General features: G+C 48.6%; 1 protein-coding gene across 3 annotated transcripts; it reads right to left on the bottom strand.

Annotated features, from left to right (window-relative positions):
- Positions 1–572: 572 nt before the first annotated feature.
- On the bottom strand, positions 573–15,034 carry FOXP3 (forkhead box P3). Of its 3 annotated transcripts, XM_006876686.1 has the most exons (13): positions 14,983–15,034; positions 10,216–10,219; positions 6,826–7,057; positions 6,212–6,316; positions 5,976–6,114; positions 5,469–5,556; positions 5,294–5,398; positions 4,010–4,097; positions 3,816–3,896; positions 2,815–2,965; positions 2,175–2,251; positions 929–1,030; positions 573–755 (listed from the first exon to the last, which is right to left on the bottom strand). In XM_006876686.1, the coding sequence occupies exons 1-13, from the start codon at positions 15,032–15,034 to the stop codon at positions 606–608; spliced, it is 1,374 nt and encodes a 457-aa protein (XP_006876748.1). In that variant the 3' UTR covers positions 573–605. The 3 variants fall into 3 exon arrangements, with proteins under 3 accessions (XP_006876748.1, XP_006876750.1, XP_006876749.1); XM_006876688.1 differs by lacking the exons at positions 6,212–6,316; positions 10,216–10,219; positions 14,983–15,034 and having other exon boundaries at positions 6,826–7,053; XM_006876687.1 differs by lacking the exons at positions 3,816–3,896; positions 10,216–10,219; positions 14,983–15,034 and having other exon boundaries at positions 606–755; positions 6,826–7,035.
- Positions 15,035–16,501: the final 1,467 nt, after the last annotated feature.

The following is a 16,501-nucleotide window of genomic DNA, read 5'->3' on the forward strand; positions in this document are numbered from 1 at the left end:
AGCCTTAATGGGCTGGGTCTGTGACTGAGTGCATGTGCTGGAAGCTTGTATGAGACCACACATGACAGGTGGTGTTTCTGTGTGATTTTCCTCAACTGGAGACCATGAGTGTCCTGAGGCTGCTTCTGTGTGTGCCACTGTGTGCCACAGCAGTCAGGCTGTGTGTGTGTGTGTGTGTATGTGTGCGCTTTGGGGGGGTTGTGTGGCAGGATTGTGATCGTGTATGCTTGTTTGTCAGTGTGACTGCCACTTTGAGGTTGTCTGAGTACTGAGTCCAAGTGACAGGATGGTGAGCTGTGCCTGTCTGTGGGATGGACTCCTCCAGCCCTGAAATAACTGAGGAAGGCTATGTGTGTGGGTGGTTGTGAAGGCTCAGTTTGGCTGAAGAACCTGTCACAGGGGGTGAGGTGGGCTTCGAGGGCTGGGGCTGGAGCTCCTCTGAGCAGCCTTGGTACAGAGGATGTGATCCAGAAGGGGTGGTCCGCTGGGAAGCAGGGTCTCTGGCAGGCAAGACAGTGGACACCTCAGTTTTTGGTTCCTGTGGGCATAGCCCCCTCCACCCATGATTTTGACCCTATCCTTCCCTTTTTGCCTTGGTTTTGAGGTCAGGGGCTGGGTGCGGGGTTGGAGCACCTGCTGGGCCTCTGGCTCCTCTTCTTTCGAAACTCGAACTCATCCACAGTCCACACAGCCCCCTTCTCACTTTCCACCCGTACGAAGCACTTGTGTAGGCTCAGGTTGTGGCGGATGGCATTCTGTGGAAGGACCAGCCAGCCGGGTGGGGGGCAAGGGGGAACATGTGGGCAGCCATTCTTTGTGCTCAGCAACCCTCTACCAACAGGTGACCTCCTCTCCCAGGCCCACCTCACCCACAATGCAGTGGTCATTCAAAGCCATCACAACCACTGCTATCTCCAGAGGAACTCACCTTCCAGGTGGCAGGGTGGTTTCTGAAGAAGGCGAACATGCGCGTGAACCAGTGGTAGATCTCGTTGAGTGTCCGCTGCTTCTCAGGAGCTTCCAGGATGGCCTGGGGATTAGGGGCTGTGAGGAGTAGGTTCTCCAAAGTCAGGATGGAGAGAGGCAGGAGCTTACCCATGGACTGCCTGGCTGGCATGTTGTGAAATTATGGGAGTGGAGGAGGGAGGGAGATGGTATGAAGAAAAGAGTCAGGGAGAGGGTTACATATGAAGTATGGTGTGGGTTTGGGGACAAGATTAGTGTAGATTCAGGGATAGCATATTAGGTACAGGATCAGAGCAGAAATTGGTAGGGGGATTCACTTAAGAAGTTAGAGCTGGGATCAGGTTAAAGATCTGTGATGGGGTTGAACTTGGAGCAATTTATGAGAGTTAGGTTTCAGGGTTTGGGAAGGTTAAACGTGAGGAGTGGGTTCAAATGAAGGATTTGTAAGGGGTAAAGGGCTAGGTGGAGTTAAAGGTCAGGGGAGGGATTAGTTAAGAGTCAGGTAGGGGGATGAGATAGAACTAGATGTGGGGATGGGATGATGTTATAGCATTAGGTCAAGAGTCAGAGATGGTCCTAGTTATAGTTATTGTACAAGTGGCAGGAATGTGGTTAGGTTCTTGGTCAAAAATGAAGTTGTGAAATTAAAATTAGGGTCAGGACTGGAGTTAGGTGTGGGGTGAGGCTAAAGGAGGGTCAGGGAATTTGAGCAGTTTTGATTTAGGGATGGGATTAAATAAAAGGATCAGTGATTATAATAGCAATGAGGTTATGAATCAGGATGGGTTTCGATTGGGGGCTCAGTTTAGAGACACATGTAATATATGGTATGTGGTGGGAGTTAAGGTTCAAGTTTGAGGTTGGGTATGAGACTAAAATGAAGGCTCAGGTGGGCTTTGGTGGAGGTTCTGGGAAGGTGCCAAGAGAGGGTGCTAGGTATCAAGACCTCAGAAAAGAGGTGGGTTTAAGCCATAATTTGGCTTGCTTCCAAAGTAGTCTAGCCTGCCTGATGGTTTAGGTTGGGGCTAGGGAGCAGGTATAGGGTGAAGCCAACATGATTACATTTGAGGCACTACTTGGGGCTCTTTGGGCTGGGGTTTGATAAAACAAAAGCCTACTGGGTGGTTGGAAGTGAGAGCAGGGGTTTGGGAGACAGGTTCCCCATCCAGTCCTTCTCTTCCCCCATGGGCCTGAGCTGCCCTACTTACCCAGCGGATGAGAGTGGCGTAAGTGAAAGGAGGCCGCATGTTGTGGAACTTGAAGTAGTCCATGTTGTGGAAGAACTCTGTCAGAGAGTGCAGAAGGATCAGGCCTCCTCCAGGATCTTCCAGCTTCCCTGACCCCCCTCCAGGAAAGCATCTGTCGCTTGAAATCCCACCATTTGCACAGGCTCCAATGAGCAGCTGTTTACTAAGCACCTGACATAAATTCTATCATGTATTGTGCACCATTGCCACACAACAGGTTTGAGACTTGAGAGCTGATCCTGGTTAAGTACACAGCCCAGGCCTGGCAGGGAGTATGGGTTTGGGGAACATGAGTGGATCCTCCCATTTTTCCTGGTGGAGGAGGGAAGGAAGGTCTTAGGAATGATTCAGCTAATTTCCTTCCTTTTGGTGACTGGATGAGTAGCTGAAACCCTGAGCTGATGAGGCACAGCCTAAAACCCCAAAGGATGAGGGCTAGATATTGGAGACTTTGAGGAAACTTTTGCAAAGACATGTTTTCCCCCGCAAAGACTGGGCCCTGGTGTGGGGGAAGAATAGCACAGAGCCCCTTTCTGCTCCCACCCTAGCACCGTTCATTAGGATTGGGGAGTACCATGTAAGGCAGGCTCATCTTACTTACCTGGGAATGTGCTATTTCCATGGCTGCCCCAGAGGTGCCTCCGCACAGCAAACAGGCCATTGGGGGCCTCTCCAGGGCTGGGCCAGGCCGGGAGGGGGCTGCCCGCAGTGCCTGTAGCCACAATGCAGCAGGAGCTCTTGTCAGAGGATGCCTGCAACAGGGTTGGTGACCGTGAAGCTTCAAGTTTGCACTTTTATTTTTTAATAAATGTCTATAAAATCAAGGGTGTCCTGACTTTTCAGTTTGACCTGGAATCCCATGAAGCAGCCTGAGCCTTACTGACTAGTGGGAGTGTGGACATTGGGGTGTATGTATGGAATACTGATGCTGGGGGCCCCAGGCCAGCCTTGAATCCCAGTCCTCTACCACCAATCTGAGACCTTGGAAAAGCATCTAAACTTCCCTGGCCTCAGTTTTCCTCATCTGTGAATTGATAAAGATAGCGGTGTCTACCTCACAGTGCTATTGTGAGGACTAAAGACGTTGATACCAGTGAAGTGCTCACTCTAAAACAGCGCCTGGCCAGCTTTCTGAGCATGCGACCTGTATGCCACAGGGCTCCATGCTCAGAAGGGCCACTACTTTGTGTAATGCTCTGCAGTTGTCTTCTTGAACTTTGAGCAAGGAGCCTCATATTTTGGGGATCTTAAGGTCAGGTGAAGGAGCTCTGGTAGGGTATTGGTTACGAATTGGGCTGCTAACCTCAAGGTCGGCAGTTCGAAACTACCAGCTGTTCCGTGGGAGAAAGATGAGGCTTTCTGCGCCCATAAAGATTTGCAGCCTTGGAAACCCTACACAAGGTCACTATGAGTCGGAACGGACTCCACGGTACTTAACAACAGCAACAACAACAAGATCAGGTGTGTAAGTGCAAGGTGGCAGCTTCCCTGGTCTAGAATGTTTGCAGCTGGGGTCAGGGCTATAGATCCCCAGGGTTTGCATGTGTGGGTGGGTCTTCTGCCCCTAGCAGTCTGTGGAGCCTGTGACCTGGGGCCACTCACCATAGATGGAGCCTTGCTCAGTGCTATCTTCCCGGCCAGGTGGGCTTGCATGGCACCCAGCTTCTCCTTTTCTAGTACCAACTGTAGGATGGATACACAGTGAGGCCTTAACGTAGCCTTTCTCTGCCACTCTGGGCTTCCCTTAGCCTTTATTCTGGCAGAGGGTGGCCAGTTTGTCCAGCCCCCAGAATCACCTGCTGCTCCAGAGACTGTACCACCTCCCTCTGGAGAAGACACTGCGCTTTGCCCTTCTCATCCAGGAGATGGTCTGCCTGGCAGTGCCTGGATAGGGGGAGATTCCATGGAGATGACCACTCAGGACTGTCCTCTTGGTTCAACATTCAGAGTGGGGAGGGCCCAGACCTTCTGGAAGGTCACTCCTCAGAGCCTGAGCCCCCTCACTCCCTCTACCTCAGTCTCACTCTCACATGTCATTTCATTAACACATGTCACTCAGGACTTATAGTGTGCCAGGCCCTGTGCTGGCCACTTGAGCAAGATGATGTTGGTTTGCTGAGAGTGGCTGAGTGACAAAAGTGTTCCAGGTGGAGAGGACAGTGTGTGACAGGGCCTGGCTGTGGAAAGTGCTGCTGCTAATTGTTAGATATGATTGGAGAAATGTGTGTGTGTGCACGGCAGGGCTGAGGAAGGGGGCTAGCAACAACCATGTTCAAGAGCTGGGACTTTGGGGCTTTGGTAAAATCAGGCTGGTGTGTTAACATGAGAGGTGGCAGTCCCAAGCCATTAGGAGTGTGGGTGCTGCCATTAGGCAGCCTGGTTTTAAATCCCAGCAGTGTCAGTTAGGAACTGGGAAATCTTAAGACACTTCTTTGGCCTCACTTTCCTTACTTGTAACATGGAGACAAGAAAACCAAGGGCTAGTAGCATAATGGTTACAAGTCCGGCTGCTAACCTCAAGGTCAGCAGTTCCAAACTACCAGATGTTCTGAGGGAGAAAATGAGGCTTTCTGCCCCCGTGAAGATTTACAGCCTCAGAAACCCTATGCAAGGTCGCTATAAGTCGGAACTGACTCCACGGCACACCACCACCACCACCACCACCCCCAGAGAAGTTTTACAAGTAATTAACTTGTCCCAGGTCACACAGTCAGTAAGTGATGGAACCGGGATTGGACCAGTGTGTCAGCTTTTAGAGGATCCCTGGTGGCACAGTAGTTAAGTGCTTGACTACTAACTGAAAGGTTAGTAGTTCAAACACACCAGCAGTTCCATGGGAGAAAGATGTGTCAGTCCGCTTTTGTAAAGATGACAGCCTTAGAAACCCTATGATGCTCTTCTACTCTTTCCTATAAGGAACCGACATGATGGCAGGCAATAGGCTTGGACTTGGTCTCAGCTTTTTCCTCTTTCATCTTACTGCCTATTAGGATGAGGCCTGACTTGAGATTGGGTCTCCTCTCCCAACCCCCATCCCTAATCAGGAGCCCCTTAAACTGGTGTGGGGCTCAGCCACTCACTTGAGGAAGTCCTCCGGCTCCTCGAAGACCTTCTCACATCCTGGCCACTTGCAGGCACCATTTGCCAGCAGTTGGTAGGAGGCCTGGGGCATGGCCAAAAGGGTGCTAAGGGGGACAGAGGGTGTCAGAGGAGGGCATAGCAGGGAGTGGGTCCTTCCCAGCTTTGCCCACTGACCTGTCCTTCCTGGGTGTCCCGGGGCTGGGGAAGGTACACAGCAACGCTGGCTCCCTGGATAGCCACTCTAGGCTGGCCACGTTGATTCCTGTGAATGGGGACAGCGCACCTCTGGGGGCTGGGGGCCAGGCTTTGTAGCTCTGCCCACAAGGCCTCATACTGAGCTTTCTTCCATCTATCTGTGCCTCAAAGACCTTGATGTCCAGAGGCTCTGTAGTACCGAAACTCCAAGGCTTCATTCAGATGGAGCAGCTCAAAGACTGTCATTTGCAAACGCTGACATTTTAACTAACTTTGCAAAGATCTGCAAAGTTCAGTGCTTTTGACATTCTGTATCTTTAAGGTTCTGAGCTTAACAGTTTTTGGAGGTTGGAGTTTCCAAGAGTCTGAGACTTGACCCCTCTGATCTCCTGAGGGCCATATCGCAGAACAACACTTATGTTTAAGGACTGGGGAGTCAGGGGTTCTGGTCTGTAAAGCTGCAGGGGGTGTGGATTGTGGGGTTACCAGGTGGAAGGCCAGGCCGGGCCTTGAGGGAGAAGACCCCGGTGGCATCAGTGGGTGGTGGGAGGCTGATCATGGCTGGACTTTCCAGTGGGTGCACCTGTAGCACAGGGGCTCGGGCATGGGAATCCACAGTTGAGAGCTGGGGAGCACATATGAACTACAGTTCAGCCTGGATTGTGGCCCCTTTCCCTCAGTTCACCCACCTGCTCCCTCCCCTGGCCATTCAGAGTCAATACCTGGTGCATGAAATGTGGTCTGTCCTGGAGGAGTGCCTGCAAGTGGGGCGAGGGGCCCAGTCGTGCCCTGGAGGGTGCCACCATGACTAAGGGCACTGTGGGTAGCTGCCAGGGAGAAGACAGGTGGATGAGATGTCACCTTCATCCTCACTATTCTACATCTAATTCTATACTTATCACCACAACCTCACAGAATAGGGACTCATCTTACATATGTGGAAACTGAGGCTCAGAGAGGTTGAGTGACTTTCAAGATCACACAGCCCATAAGTGGCAGACCTGGCTTCACCCCTGTCACCTCACCTCTTTAGGCCACAGCCCTCTCTATCCCATGGGGAGAGGGACACATAGCTGTGCCCATGGGACCATGATAGGATCTCCTTCTCTCCCGAGACACGGATTCGGAGATCAGGAAGAGCCTTGAATCTCTGAGGTCTGGCAAGTGGGGACTTTCTTGGCTCTGCTACATCTGCATAAGTCACAGACTTGCCTGGGACCCAGAAACCACTTCCTGTGCCCTAGTCGGGCCCCCCGCCCAGTGCCACAGTAAAGGTCGGCACCTGTAAGCCCAGGTACCCCACCCTGCCTGCCCCATCCTGGGCCCTGGGCCTCACCTGCAGCTGCGATGGTGGCATGGGATTTAAGGATGAAGAGGAGGCATGGGTCCCACCTCGAAGGTCCCGGCCCTGGAAAGTTTCTCCCGGTACCCTGGTCCCCAGCAGGTCTGAGGTCTTTGGTGCAGCCCTCCAGTTGGGTGAGGGTCCCAGGGATGGGCTAAGGGCCAAGGAAGGAACCGAGGGCTTCGCTGGCCTGGGATTGGGCATTGGGTCCTTGTTTGAAGACAGGCTGTAGAGACATATGAAGAGTGAGTTACAAATGTGTTAGGGGTGGGGGGCAGTGTCTGCAAAATACTCAAAACACCTGAATCACATGGCCATCCCTTATGGTCAGAGCCGACATTGACTAGGGCATGTCCTGGAGGCCCCCTGGCTTTGGTCCTGTGTATACTTGCACTCACATATTGGTGTCGGGAACACAGCTACACATGCTCCATGGGCAGATGAGTATGGGTCAAACACATTGCTTGCCTATGTGTGCTAAAACAGATCTGGGTTGGACATGTCCTTCACGGGGTTAGTTGGTGGAGTCTCAGCCAGGGTAGGCCTCACTTCCTTCCCCTCCTCTCTTGGGGCCTATCTTCAGGCTTCAACCTCTGGTCCTCCTTGTACCCTGCACAGGCCAACACATCCCAGCCACACAACTTTGCAGAACCTCCCGGGGACTGATCAGACTTTCTTGGTGGTGGTGGTGGTTGTGTGCTTTGGAGTTGGTTCCAACTCATAGTGACCTTGTATAGGGTTTCCAAAGCTGCAGATCTTTACAGGATCAGAAAACCTCATCTTTCTCCCGCAGAGTGCCTGGTAGATTCGAACTTCTATCTTGCATTATCAGCCCAACTCATAACCCACTACACTATTAGGATGCCTTCAGACTTTCTTATGGGGCCATGTACCGCCCACCCCCACCCCCGGCCAGTGACTTGGGCCTATCTGGGAATGGAGGAGGCCTGGACTCAGAAGAATCGTTTGGTTGTTGTGAGGCAAGGGCACAAGCAGGGGAGAGCCATGATGAGTCCAGATAAGTAGTGATGGTGGCCTAGACCGAGGCTGCAGCAGTGGCAATGTGAGAAGTTGGTGGATTCTGGATCTATTTTTAAAGTAGTCACCCGGATTTGCTGGCAACTTGGATGAGGAATGAGAAAAGAAGTGTCAAGCTCAGGGCAAGGTCCGGGTCTGGTTATCTCTGAGATCCTGTCCTGAAAGGAGAAGGCATGGTAGGTGCCAGAGACGGGGAGAGATAGACTTTCTTAAGCAGAGCCTGTGGGCTCTCCTTGACCCATCCCCCACCAGAGTCTACTCCAATCTCTGCTTCCCAAGCCTGCCTCCAAGCTGCGGCATGTGCTAGTCCTCCTGATTCGAATGCCCAGTTCTCCTCATCCAGAAAGCTCTCCATAATGGCTACAGAAATCAAACAAAGAAACCGCATTAAGCAAATCTGCTGCAAACGGTCTCTTTAAAGTGTTAAGAGAGCAAAGACATCACTTTGAGAACTAAGGTGTGCCCGACCCAAGCCAGGGTTATTTTCAGCTGCCTCATATACATGTGAAAGTTGGACAGCGAATAAGGAAGATCATAGAAGAACTGATACATTACGGTGTTGGCGAAGAATATTGAAAGTTCTTCCCAAAGAACAAACAAATCTATCTTGAAAGTACAGCCAGAATGTTCCGTAGAAGTGATGATGGGGAGACTTTGCCTCTCATACTTTGAACATATTGTCAGGAAGGATCAATTGCTGGAGAAGGACATGCTTGGTAAAATGGAGGGTCAGCATAAAGGAGGAAGACCCTCAACAAGATGGATTGACACAGTGCAACAACAGTGGGCTCAAACATAGCAATTGTGAAGGTGGCCCAGGACCGGGTAGTATTTTGATCTTTTGTGCAATAGGGTCTCCATAAATCAGAACTGACTTGATGGTACCAAATAACAACTGTGGCTCCAGACAGTTGGGCCTCAGTTTCTTGGGATCCTGTCATCTCAGTCTGAGAAGTAAGAGCTGGATGTCCGGCCCAGTCCAACCCCATTTTACTGAAGGAGACGCCCAGGTTCAAAGAATTCCATAGTCCATGTTGACTTGTAACCTCCACTCAATGAAATGTATGCATGTGTCCATTTCAGAAATCTTGAGATGTGTGTGTGCGAGAGAGAGAGAGAAACTCCCCATCCTACCCCCGCAGCACTTGGTTGGGCACATAGCTGCTGACAGCAGCCCAAGGGAGCAATTGTTCCTTTCTTGGTTGTCCCTTCATGGGGGTTGTCATAGCTGTGGTGCTAAGGGAGGTGGTCCATGCATCAAGTGGGGTGGGATAAACTAGGTGCTAAACCTTTAGTCTCTTGAGGGGTTAGAACATTACTGATTGTGAATCATGAATCTGGGCCTATGGAGGCTCAGAACCAAGATGTTGGAGAGTGTCAGCGATCATAAGGCAATGTGTGAATGGATGCTTCCACCACTCTGGCTTGACCCACACGGTTAGCCTGCGGTTCCTCTGAGACTACCTGGAATGGTCTGACTCATGGAAGCCTAGGTACATTCTCAGAAAAAAAAAAAAAGACCTGGATATGGTCTGTCTGGTGGGGTACTTGGAGGATGGGCTGGGCAGCCAGCTTCCTGCACTGTCTGTTGGGGCGGCCCTTTCTGACTAGGTTTCTCAGAAGCTGCGCGGGGGATGTTTCTGGGACACAGATTGTGTTCTCGTATCGGGGTCTGCATCTGGGCCTGTTGTCACAGCCTCCGACTTCCCCAGATTTTTCTGCCATTGACGTCATGGCAGCCGGATGCGCTGGGCTTCATCCGCTCCGAGGAGGAAGAGAAGGGGGCAGACACCCCACCCCACGAGTTTCGTTCCGAGAATTAGCTGGCCCGTCCTGCAGCTAGCTTGGCCCAGGTGGGTGACGTGGGTGCTGGCGGATGTGGTGGGTGACATCCATCTGGCCACTATCACAACCCTGGATCCTTACCTGTGGTGCTGCGTGGAGCCATGAAGAGGCCACAGGTTTGAAGCTTTAGTAGCACCTCAGATGCTGGGACCACTGGGGTACTCAACTGATAGAACCCCAGAACCTCAGAATCATAGAACACTATTAGATTTTAAGAACTCAAGAATCCCCAAATCACAGGCCTCATGGAGTCCATGAGTGTAACATTTCAGTATGTGTGGGCCAATGCCCATGGTGTCCAAACTGACAGGACCTGCTGAAGGACAGGAAGCCCATTATCCCCTAGGGCTGCCTGTCTACCAGGTCTGTAATCACAGCAAGTCTCCTCTCAGCCTTCCTTGTAAACTCTGAAGGCAGGAGGGTCAGAATCACCCATCTCCTTCCAACAGCTTGGGTCCTGGATCTGTTACTCCTCCCAGAAGCTGTAACTCTCCTCAGAACCCTCCTGTATAAACTGGGACGGTAATAATACCCATCTTCCAAAATCGATGCACATGAAATGCTTAGCAGAGTGTCAGCAAATGAACATCTACCGAGCCTCAGTATCCCTGCCCATTCTGAGATAATGTTCCCAAACTCATAGCTACCCCACCAGAGAGGCTGGAAGGAGGGAAAGTGAAGGCTGGGATACTTTCAGCCAGGGGTACCTCATGGTAGGAGCAGAATAAACCCCAGTCATTATTAACCCATACTTCACAACCATTTTTTCTGGAAGGGTTCTGGGATACAGGCTCCAGGGATTGGCATCACTACTGGGGACATAACTGAGCTCTGTCCATAGCCAGACCCACAGACAGGATTGTCTGATTTATGTCCCTCAATTATTGCCACCTTCTGGACAACTAAGCCTCCTGACCATGGGCTCCAGGATCCTCCCAAGCCCAGATCTTGGGAGACTAAACCTTATGCTGAGACATAGATTCTCCTGCCTGAGTCAGGGTGTATCCAACCTGAAAGAAGGCAGAAAGGAAAATGGCAGCAGATAAAGGGCAGCCCAGGTCCCCTGTCACACTCATGGGTACTGAAGGGATAAACTGAGGTCCACAGGAGGGGAGAAGGAGAGAGTCCTGAGGTCTGGGCTTGGATATCAACTCTGCTGTTAAATCTCGGTGAGGTTTTGGAAGAGCTCTCCTGCCTATTTCTGGGCCACAGTTTGTTCCTCTGTACACTTGGGAGGGGAAAGGTTTGGGAGAAGATGACGGTCAGGGTCATCTGCTTTGAGTCTAAGTGAGTTGTTAGTTGTCTTCAGGGCTTTGAGTTCACAGCTGCCTTTCTATCCAACAGACTGGCTGAGAACCATAGATACACAGAGACATACAGAGAACTTAAGAGAGAGAAGAGATGGATAGGTATACGTGGGTGGGGGGGGGAGCACAGAGGGGAGGAAAAATGAAAGAGGGATAGAGAAAGATGAATGTAGACACAGGGTAGAAGAAAGACAGACATAAAGCGTGAAAAACAGAGAAAGAGAGATAGTGAGAGACACTGAAACAGAGACAGAGACAAAGAGTGAGAGACAGAAAGAAACCCACAGGAACAGAAAGACATAGATGTACACACAGGGTGACAGAATGAGAGAAACAGAGATAGCACAAGAGAGAAACAACATAGAGACAGTGACACAGTGACATAGTGAGGGACAGATACGGAGGGAAGGAGAGAAAGAGAGAGAAAATAAATTGCCACAAACAGAAGAGTTGCCGGTCTGTGGCTGGGAGAACGGATGCTGTCCGAAATAACAAAGGACAAGGTGCTGGAGACACCCACAGCCAGGTATTAAATTGTATTGCAAGGAAACAATCGGCAAAACCGTGCAGTCCTAATACAAGACACTGAGTGCCAGAACAGAGTAGAAATAGTAGAAAACACAGACCCATGTATATGTGGGAATCTAGTTTGTGATGAATGTGGTATTTCAGACTGCAGGGTGGTGGCAGATAGATTGTTTGATATATGTTTCTGGAATAATTAGGAGAAAATAAAAATAGTGAATAATGAGTCCATTTTCCCATCAACCGTTCTTTGCCCAGTTTGAAATGTCAGCATCATTACATACTCAAATAAATTCCAGCTCCATAAAAGAGAGACATAATAATACCTAATATTGATCTTAAGTTTACTGTGTGCCAGATTTTGTATTAAGCATTTAACGTGGTTAATAGACATAATCTTCACATCAATCCTTTGAGGTAGGTTCTTATTATCATAGTACATATGAGGAAATGGAGGCACAGAGAGGTTAAGTGCCTTGTTAAAAATCACACAGCTTGGGGTGAGGCTGGGTTTGTCCCAGACAGTCTGGCTCCAGTACCCACACGCTAAACCTCTACAGTAAATGGAAAAAATGAAGCCATAAAAGATACTAGAAGCCAACAAAGGTGAACATTTATCTCATTTTCAAGTGGGAAAGGACTTTCTAAGCACAAAACCAGAGACAGAAACCACAAAAGAAAAGATAACCTATCTGACTACATAAAAAATTATGTTGTTCTTGTTAAGTGCTGTTGAATCGATTCCAACCCATAGCGACCCTGTTTCCAAGGAGCAGCTGGTGAGCTTGAACCACCGACCTTGCAGTTCAAATGACTTTGCAGTCTGATGCATTAGCCCATAGCGCCACACCAGGACTCCAAAAATATTATAAGTATCACAAAAACACCATAAACAAACAGAACAAGCAAATTATTAATTGGGGGAAATATTGGTTATATATATATGACTGATGGAAGGTTAATATTCTTTCAAATAAACAGCTGTGGTAAATCAATAAGAAAAAATACAAACACCCTATTAGGAATAAGGACGTGAACAGATAGGGCAAAAAAATTTTTTTAAAGCAAGTGGACAATAAACAGTAAAAAGAATCAAATAATACAAATTTCAACAATGCAGTCCTATTTTTTTCTAACCTACAGTGTTGGCAAAGGATTTAAAAATCGTAATACGCACCCAGGGTCAGCTTGAGTAGAGGGAGCGTAGAACAGGACGACCTTTTGAAAGAATAGTTTGATAGAAACCTTAAAAGCACACATACTTTTGGACCCAGCAAATCCATTTGCAAGAGTCCAAAAACTTAATTTGAAGTGTTTGTTGGGAAAAGCAAGAAACAACCCAAATGTACAGCAATCGGCATTTGGTGGAACATGGTTCATGTCAATAACTGAAAAATCATTAACAAACCCAACCTATAGTATTATTCTAATTTGATTAAAAAATAATCATACACTAATACTTAGCACCTACTGTGTGCCAAGCACCATGCTAAGTCTGCAGAGATGGGGAGCCCTGCTCTTTTTATGGACATGGATTCTGGCCACACACACAGTTCTGGGACAGGACTTCACACTTCAATCATGGCTGACAAGGGCATGCATGAAGTGCTTCCCAGGAGGGTCTTCTCTCATGCAATGCAAGCAGAACCTCAGGTAAGTGTTCAGTCTAAGCTGAACGCTTCTTCTACCAGAGCACACAGAGTTGATGACCATTTTTATAAAATGTCAATGCTCTCCTCCAGGACACTCAACACACATATTAAACACCAATGGTACACACATTTTTGTGCTAGATGTTCGGTGGGTGGGTGGGTGGGGGATCAGGTGGGAAAAGAAAGACAATAGAAAGGGAGATGAAAGAAAGGAGACAGATGGAATGTGGTAAAGATAGAGACAAAGACTGGGAAGATAGAGAAATATAAAGAGGGATGGAGAGTCCGAGTGAGGAAAGAGAAAGAGAGAGGCAGAGACACATAAAAGAGCAAGACGGAGTGAGCAGAGACAGGGGGGCAGGAGACTCAAGAAAGACAAGAGGAAGAGATGAGAGAGATGCAGTTGGAATTTCCAGGTACACCTAGATAGGGTTGCAAGTTGTTCAAAGCTCTGAAATTCATAAAGATTGACACAATGTATTTTAAAACTGTCACTTACCTATGTATCAATCCATCAATTTATTTTTGTCTCTTCCCAAGCATTAAGTAATTCAATGATTATTCTTCTGGCATTTATTACTACTATTACTATTGTTTAAACAAACAAACAAACAAACACACCTTACCTGACCAGGAATGCAGAAGTTATTCATGTCTTGACTGTACCAGAGGGTCCCTGAACCCCTATTGCCTACCTCACTGCCATTTCCTCCAACAGGGCCCAAATGTGGTGGGGGTGAGCAGAGGACACTCACCTTGATAAAGGATCAGCCTGGCTTGTGGGAAACTGTCACATATCAAAAACAACTATGCTTTTTATACTGAGAAGAAAAACCACGGTGTGGAAGCCACAGACCTCTCTTTTCTAATAATCCAATTTTTTTTCGATGAGTGAGTGTGCTGATAATCACGGGGTGTGTGTGGGGGGGTTCTCACAGTTCTCTCTCACTCTCTTTCTCCGCTTCTTGATTATGAGACTTAAACGGAAATTTTGAAATTTGGGTTTTTTCTTTGCCCTTTACGAGTCATCTGAAAATACGATTTCTTCCCCTCACCACAGAGGTGAGAGGTATCAATAAGATAACAGGGCTCATGAGAAACTCTAATTTTTTAAAACAAAAGCATGTACAGAGTTGGCGGGGGGGGGGGGGGGGAGACAAAAAACAAGGGAAAAGAACCCAAATAAATTAGGGGTGCCCTGGGGGTAGCAGAGACATATCACTCAATGAGGGAATATGTAAAGGTGAGTGGAGGAAGAAAGAGAGGAACTCAGGACCATGTAGTGATGGGAAACACCTGGGATAGAAACAGAATAGGTCTGGGTTTCCAAAGGCCTCACCCTGCCCTGAGCCTTAGTTTCCCCGTAGGTGGAATTTATATGGTCAACCTCATTCTCACTGACCAAGTAGAGAGAACTCTTGAAGCTCCTGCCATCATCTTCCCAAAGAAGATAAGGGGTATATAAGTTACTTCATGGCGAAAAAGTTAAGGGAGTCCACCTCTACCCCATTCCCCACAATTTCTGGAATCAAAGAGTCTAAAAATCACTGGCTCCCAAAATCCACCGAGAGTCACTGAGTGAGGAAAAAAAGAGAAAAAGTCTTGCCTTATCATGTCTTAGGGCCCGAGAGTTCTGACCTGGCAGCCATTCCACTGGGAAGGTCCTAACCAGGTTCCCAGAATTAATACATCCATCCACAGGAGTCCAGACGCCCTTTGAGGCCTGATGTACTTGCAGCCAGCCAGGGACATCAAAGAGGCTTGATGCCTTTGCAGTTTTCTACTTCTAACATTCTCAGTTTCCAAGGATTTGGGGTTCCAAATATCCGCCATCATGCCCGTAGCTGACATTTATCTTGAACTTTCCATGGGTCAGGTACTGAACACTTCTTACAGATGATGACATTGGATCCTCCTCATGGTCTTGTAAGGTCCATCATTGCCATTATTTAGAAAGGGAAAAACAAGTAGTTAAGTAATTTGCCCAAGATGATAGCACTGGTGAGTGGGGGCCTGCCTTTCTTGGGTGCCAGGCTTTGAAAGAGCTAGGTTTTCCTGAACCCAAAGGTGTTAGCTTTTAAACTTTAGGATGCCACGATTGGGAGGTTCTTGGATTTGGAGATTCTTCTAAGGCTTGAAGCTTTTAAAGTTGTCCAAGAATTGGTGATTGTTTCCTCACCTTGGCAGGCACCCCTTCCAACCAGTGACCAACATGGGAGAGTAGCCCCATGGGCTTCTCCCAACAGCCCATGGTTGAGATTCCCAGCCCTTGATTCCCCAATGCCCTGCATAGCTCAATGTCCTATTATCCAATGTCCACTCCAACCCTTCTGCGAGACTGGCTTCAGGCCTGGGGAAGAGAAATTGAGAACAGCTTTCAATTCACATGGTATACCCCTTCAGCTCTGAGTCTGTCCTATTTTTCTTCCCCCACCCCTACCCCACCTTCAAAAACCCTGAAAAAAGAGGAGAGCCTCTTTCTTAAACTCAGACTCACTCTTCTGGAAAAGCCCAGAGTGGGTCTGACGGTCTGGCTTTGTGAAAAAAAGGGGGGAAAAGGTAAATAGGAAAAAAAAAAAAAAAAGACTCAAAGGAAAAAAAAAAAAATCAGCCAACAACAATTAAAACACACACATACAAAAAAAACAAACCCAGCCCAACCCTCCCTACCATTAGTTCAAAATAAAACTTTCACTGGTGGATGCTTCTGTATTGGTGGGGCACTTCTGAGACCCAAAGATGGACTTTGTATGCCAGACAGCCAGGGGAGGTACCAAGGCTTGGATAAGATCCCCAGCTTGGGGATCTGAAGGGACCCTTTGTACAGTAGGTACTTAACAGATGTTGTGGCATGTGGGAGGGAGCAAGGGAGGAGGTGTGGGGTGTGCTTATAATGAAGGAGCCCTGGGGAGCCAACTGTAGGGATGCCCCCAAGTTTTATGACTTCCTGCTCCTCGTGGACATATGTCTGAACAATCCTTACACTGCCTATATAACTATAAACCAGGCCGGATTCAGAAACATGAGACCTTGTTCGCTGTCCCAGGACCTATCTCCTCCTGCGAAAGAGAGCTGTTTTTTTCTCTCAGGGTCAGAGGTGTGGGCTAAAATCCTCCTCATCCCCCTCTCCAGACTGTTGCTCCCTTAGTATCACTTCCTTCTTGAGAGGGAGATCTACAGTTAGAAGGAAAACTGAGTGAAGGTGGTGGTCCAAAGAATCCCAGGAGGCTACCTGAGGTATAGGAGGGGCACTGGAGAGAGCCAGGTACCTTAGAGAATGAAGGCTGGGGGTGGGGGGTGAGG

This window comes from Chrysochloris asiatica, unplaced genomic scaffold (genome assembly GCF_000296735.1).
Source record: "Chrysochloris asiatica unplaced genomic scaffold, ChrAsi1.0 scaffold00404, whole genome shotgun sequence".
Taxonomy (NCBI): domain Eukaryota; kingdom Metazoa; phylum Chordata; class Mammalia; order Afrosoricida; family Chrysochloridae; genus Chrysochloris; species Chrysochloris asiatica.